General features: G+C 41.8%; 1 protein-coding gene across 2 annotated transcripts in view; it reads left to right on the top strand.

Moving 5' to 3' along the window:
• The first annotated feature begins 200 nt into the window (after window positions 1–200).
• Window positions 201–6598, top strand: part of PCNX2 (pecanex 2) — a 292353-nt gene continuing 285955 nt past the window's right edge. For both annotated transcript variants that reach the window (XM_017526554.2, XM_017526553.2), the window contains exon 1: window positions 201–599. In XM_017526554.2, the coding sequence (XP_017382043.1) occupies window positions 447–599 (153 nt within the window). In that variant the 5' untranslated portion in view covers window positions 201–446. The remainder of the gene's footprint in view (window positions 600–6598) is intronic.

Below are 6598 nucleotides of genomic sequence, written 5' to 3'. Positions count from 1 at the left end.
AAAGGAAAGAAAAGAAAGAAATAAAAAAGAAAGAAAGAAAAAGAAAGAAAAGAAAAGAAAAGAAAGAAAAAGAAAAAGGCTGGAGGGACTCACAAGAATCCTTCCGGCTACCATTGATGGCTAAGGAGGGACGGGGCGGGCGCTGGGAGGAGCCTCAGAAGCATCCTCTGAGCAGCCGCCTCTGAGCACGACGGGAAAATCCTTCCTCCCTCGGACATGGCGCTCACCTGCCCGGCGGCAGCAGCCGGCTCCGGCGCCGCGGTTCGCGGGTCCGGGCGGAAGAGCAGCCCCAGCTTCAGCCGTGGGGTGGAAGGAGGCGGCGGGGGCGACGGCGACGGCGGTGGCGACGGCGGGGGCGAGGCCCGCGGGCCCGGGTGTTAGACCTGAGGGAGCCCGGGGAGCCGGCCGGTGCGCGCAGGCTGCACCAGCCCCAGGGCGCAGCCGGCATGGTGTCCCAGGTGCTGCAGCTGCTCCGGCAGGGCGTGTGGGCCGCGCTCACCGGGGGCTGGTACCACGACCCGGAACAGAGCAAGTTCACCAACAGCTGCCACCTCTACCTGTGGCTGTTCCTGCTGCTGCTGCCCCTGGCCCTGCACCTGGTGAGTGGGGAGGGTCCGGTCTTGGGGCGCTGTGAGAATGGAGGGAAGAAGGAGAAAGGAACCACCGACTTGCCATCAGCCTCAGAGGGGAAAGGGTTCCTAGTAGTTCTTAAGAGACGGAAGAGGAAGGGCTTCAGGAATTTGCGACGGAGAACGTGTAGAGAAAGGGGGCTGTGAAGATTCGCTGGAAAAGAAAAGAAGTAGACAGGACTTCGGGGCCTCCGAGACTCATTAAGAATTGATGCCGGATGTTAGGATGAGTCACTCTGCTTGTGGCAGGGAGCATGCAGCCTGTTTTGTAGGTGGGTACTCTAGGCCTCAGAGCTGGGTGGCTTGGGATAATGTTTGGTGCGGAATAGTACTGTAGACTGTAGCCAAGAGGCAAAACGAAATGTAAAAAACAAACCTATTTCAGTTACTGGTCCTTTTTCCCCCTCTCCCCTTCTTTCTTGTTTTGCTTTGAGAAGGCATGTTCAATGATCAATTTCTCACCTTGTAATTTCTGCACCACCATGCATAGCAATCTGTAGGAAGATATGATAATGGATAGATCTGAAATCATGATGCCTGGGTTAAGTTTTGGGTCTACCGGTTGCCAGTTGTGTGACCTTTGGGAGGTTATTTACCGTATCTCATCTGTAAAATGAGAAAAAGAAATAGTACCAGATTTACGGATTTTTTAGGGATTAAATGAGATAATATATTTAAAGCCACAGGTCTGGCTTGACCCGAGATTGGACTCAGACCTGAGTTTACAGTTGTGTTCTGCTACTTAATTAGCTGATGGCCTTATACTGAACTTTTCTAAAACTTGGCTTTCATATCATTAAAATGGATGTGATCATCATAATCACCACTTCATAAAAAAATTAACCAAAAATGTATATAAAAAGCTTTAAATACAGAAACTGCATGGAGGCCCTTCAGTAAGTGCAAGTTTCTTTCTTCTTTCTGATTTTGTGCACCATTTTTCTTAATCCATTTTTCCTTAGCCTATGGTTCCCAGTGTCTTCCCTTTCCTAGAGGGACAGCATAGCAAAGTCATGAGGAGCACAGCCCTCACCAGGGTGAGATCCTGCTTCTGCTGCTTACTAGACCTAGTGTGAGCTTGAGCAAGCTTTACCTTCCTTGTAAAGGAGGGATGATTATAGTACCTCCCTTATAGGGTGAAAAGCAAAAGTGAGTAAATTAATAAATGAAAGTACTTCTTAGTACCTGGCGCACACACAGTGCTCAGTAAGAGATGGTCCTTTTTTTTTTCTTTCCCCATCTTCTAAAATCTCTTCATTCTTATGCTTTCTGATTCCTTTTAGCTAGAATTAATTTCTCTTCTCCCTTGCTCTTGTACCATTCTGTATTTACTATTAGTTTTACAGCATTCTGTAGTTAGACTATTATCAGCATTAATAGTACTTTTCAAATTCTGTCTGGTACTTAGTTGTTGGAACATGTATTTCACTTCTATGTCTAGATCATAGGCTTTTTTGAGGACATGTGGCTTTTTATGTTGTTTATTCATCTTGGTTTTTCCTTGTACACAGCAGAGTGCTCTACATTTGGTAACGCTGATCTCATATATAATTAACTGTGTGCCTCTTTCTTTTCCAACTAGCACTAAATAGTCTTCCTCATTATACTTTTTGAAAATTTCCTGATAATAATAGCAATATATATTTTACCTATAATCCTACTCCTTGGAAATAACCACATTAACATTTAATGTTGTGTTCCTGCAGATTTTTTTTCTATGCGTATGGGCTTATTTTTATAAAACTCTACCTAAGATTTGATGTGTACATATGGTCAGAACCCTTAGTTTTTACCTAAATATGCTTTATTGAGTGGCTTGATTTAGATCTTGCATTTGTGAATAGGAAATTGTCCTTAGTTAACTTGCTTTTCAATGATGTTTAAATGTAATTTTCAGCTAAATCTCAAAATTTTAGAAGTAAAATTATCCTTAAATAATTATTTATCCTTAAATAATTTTACTTTTATATCAGACTTTAAAAAATAAAACAAGTGTGCACAAATTTTTATACCTTTATGCCACCGTGCCTTTAACTGTTGTAGAGTAATTGTATGTGGGTGCAGTTACTGTTATGCTACTTTTTAATATCTAGCCTATCTTATTAAAAACATGACAGATTAGTTTTTTCTTGCTTTGGTCTTCTGGTCTCTTAAAGTCCCCTTGAAATAAAAGGCCCCCTTCCCCAACGGAGGCTTTATTCTTCAGATCTTGGTGCTGAAGTATATTTCTCTGCACTTCAGTGTTGCCTGTGATTGTTAATGTCTTTTTCAATTCGTCGATTTACAATAATTTGTCCAAGAAGATACCTGACTGCTTACTGACAGCAGGGGCTTAGTCAAAGTTCAGTGAACTTTCTGTTTTTTTTTTTTTTTTTTTTTTTTTTTTTTTTTTTTTTCACAATTTTGGCTTAAACATGTTTAACCAAGAAAGTTTTGGTGGGGCACCATGGCTCATGCCGGTAATCCCTGCACTTTGGGAGGCCGAAGTGGGTGGATCACTTGAGATTAGGAGTTCAAGACCAACATAGTGAAACCCTGTCTCTACTAAAAATACAAAAAATTAGCTGAGTGTGGTGGTGCACGCCCGTAATCCAGTTACTTGGAGGCTGAGGCAGGAGAATCACTTGAACCCTGGAGACAGAGGTTGTAGTGAGCTGAGATTGTGCCACTGCATTCCAGCCTGGGTGACAGAGAGAGACTCCATCTCAAAAAATAAAAAAAAAAGAAGGTTTCGCTATTGGATCTACTTTTTAATTTAACAGATACTTTGAGTATTTTAAATAAACATTTTTATTATTAATTTTTGAGGCAAATTTATTTCTAACCCCTAGAAGGTACTTAGATCTGGGTGACAATGTGGAAAATAGTGATTTATTAACATTTATGCACTATGTATATTTGTGAGAAATGTTTGGAAGTGTACAACAAAAAACAGCAAGTCAATTTGGATAACTTGGAGTTTTACTTTGGGTTATTATCAAGCTCATTTTCTTTTGGACACACTGAAAGATGATTTGTCTTGAGAGATATTTAAATTGTCACTTATTACATGTGTTTTGTGTTTATTCTTTTGAGATGTTAATTAACGGAGATTCAGAGCAGAGTTTTATTTCCAGAAGGAGCACATGGGCATGATTCTGGCTTTGTGTAAGTTCTGGGAGCACCAGCCTCATGTCAAAAGACACAGTTCCTGTTCTTCCTCTTATCAGTTGTATGGCCTTGTGCAAGTCATCTTACTTCTCCAGACCTCAGTTTTATCATCTGTAAAATGGGGATAACACTTTCATTTTACAGGTTTAGCAACTGAGGTCCAGAGAGAGTCAGCTGTTTTCCCAGAGTCATCTAGATAGTCAGTGGTAAACTTCAGCATTTTAGCTGAGGTCCAGTAGCATCTAAGTCTTAGACCTTTCCAGGACACTATGCTGCTTGACATAGTACACGTAAGAGCACTTTGAAGTCTGTGAAACAGTGGAGCAACATACAGTGGAATTATGATGATGCCAGTGGCATCATGGTCAACGCCACTGGAGAGGAATAGTTGAGTGGTGGGAAGAATGGGTGGAACCTTCACATGCTTCCAGAACCCATGAACGGCAACATTCGACTTGATTCTCCAGGCCTGAGAAATATGTTAGGATGGGCAGCCCTTTCCACGCTTTTGTTTCAGGGTTGTAGCTTTATGTTTCCTTCCCTTTAACTTTAGCCTGACTTGTTCTGTTTCCAGTTCTGCTTTTTAAAATTTAACCTTAGAGACTTTCTTTGATAAGAACTACATCATTTCTAATTGCTATAATTCTTTTTTATTTCATTTTTTTGAGATGGAGTCTTGCTCTGTCACCCAGGCTGGAGTGCAGTGGCACCATCTCCGCTCACTGTAGCCTCTGCCTCCTGGGTTCCAGCAATTCTCCTGCCTCAGCCTCCTGAGTAGCTGGAATAATAGGTACACGCCTGGCTGAGTTTTGTATTTTTAGTAGAGATGGGGTTTCACCATGTTGGCCACGCTGGTCTCGAACTCCTGACCTCAGGTGATGCTCCCTCTCGGCCTCCCAAAGTGCTGGGATCACAGGTGTGAGCCACCGTGCCTGACCATTGCACTAGGCAAATAGTAAGCACCCAACACATACTAATAGTTATTACAGCTAGTTGGTGACATTTCTATAATGTCATGGCCCACAGCCATTTCCCAGTCTGGTATGTCATTATCTTTTCTTAGGTCTTGCATTCCTCTGTTTTCAAACAATATTTTTCTTACATTTTATTATAAAAAGTTTAAAACATACAACAAAGCTGAAATAATTTTACTGTGCAGCCCTGTACACAGCACTTGGATTTTACCCCACGAGCATTTTACTGTACTTGCTTTGTCACATATCTACCATTTGTCCATCCTTCTATCGATCCCTTTTTCTATTTTATTTTCTTGATGCATTTCAAAGTAAACTGCACACATCAGTCCATTTCTTCCTAAATACTTCACCTTGCATGATAAATTACATTTTGATAGAAATTTAAATATATTACATTTTAAAGAAAGTTGCCATGGAGCTTGGTTTTTGGCTCCATGCACTAGGCATCTTGGATTTTTTTTTACTCTTTCACACCCCTAACCCCCATAACAAGGCTTCCTGAGGCCTAAGACATGAAGGTACAATTGGATTTGAGGTTTGGGAGTAGAATCTTAAGGTTTTACAATTTATTTGGCCACCCTTCCTTTCCTTCCTACCTTCTTAATTTTTTTCCCCCCATGCTTCACCTAGACTTCCTCCCCTACTTTTAACATATAAGATGTCTTTGTGTAAATGATGGAAAGGTGGCCTGCCCAGAGAGGCACCCTTTCCTGGCACATTTAATCCTGTCAGCAAGAGACCTTTGTGCAGGATGCAACCTGCACAACCTTGCATAGCAGGCTTGGCGCATTCCACTTGACTGTTGTTATTTTCTTGGACTGTTCGGCATCTTGCTGTTCCCAAAGGTTACCTCTGTTCTAGTCAGTCTTAGCAAATATATTCAGTTTCTTCAAAAGAGAGGCTTTCTTTCTTGATATTTGGTCTGTCCCCATCTAGGGGCCTTATTTATTCTTGCATGGAGATGCTTGATCCTTTGCACTATCTCCATAATTTACCTGAATGTCTGGCTTCCTGCCTCCTGCCCTCACCTGCCTGAAGCAGAGTTGTACTTGAGACTAAGAGCCTGCAGCATGGAGTTGCCTAAAAGGCATCCTTCCTGGGTCCTGGGCCTCCAAAAGAACCACAGCCTCAGTCCTTCTAGATTTGGGCTGAATGCCATCCCATGCAGTTGTCTCTCAATTTCTGCTGCTCCAGATGACTCTGTGGACAGAGGGCTGTGTGTGCCAAGGGCTTGCTTGTGTGGAGAGCTCTGCTTTCCTGAAGTCCCTTCATTTGTCGCTGGGGCAGCTGTCTTCAGTCTTTTCAAATTGATACTTCTTTTCTTGAGTCACAGTTGCTCTCTTTCTGCACAACTCCGCCCGTTTATCGTCGTCGTCTGCCATTAGACACATGCATGTCTGTGGGCAGGATCTATGTCCCCAGGTTGTGTTTCTGTGTTTGTTTCTTCTTTCCATTCCGGTACTATAAGTTCACGACACATTTTCTGGTAGTTACATCTCCTGCCCCATTCTCACTTTTCTTAGGGCTTCTTGAGATTGCCTCCCATTAGTGACTGGTTGTATTTTGAATGGTTCACTCTTCAGATACATGGTAGTTTTCCCAAGGGTAATGTCTAATACTTTAATACCCTATTATTTTTGTTTTAATTGAACAATCTAATTCACTTGGTATTATTTCTTTTGTACGGAAGCTAATACTAGGTGATTATTATTTTCTGGCTTTAATCATTTGGTCTCATAAATGGTAAATTTTAAATATTAAGTATCTTATTCCTATTTCATCTTCTCTAAATCTCCTTCCTATGTCCTCTGCAAGAAGAAAGTGGACTTTTTTTTTTTTTTT

This window comes from Cebus imitator, unplaced genomic scaffold, assembly GCF_001604975.1.
Source record: "Cebus imitator isolate Cc_AM_T3 unplaced genomic scaffold, Cebus_imitator-1.0 Scaffold42, whole genome shotgun sequence".
Classification (NCBI taxonomy): Eukaryota; Metazoa; Chordata; class Mammalia; order Primates; family Cebidae; genus Cebus; species Cebus imitator.
Note: the sequence above shows the minus strand (reverse complement) of the source record. Positions and strands in the feature narration are given on the sequence as shown.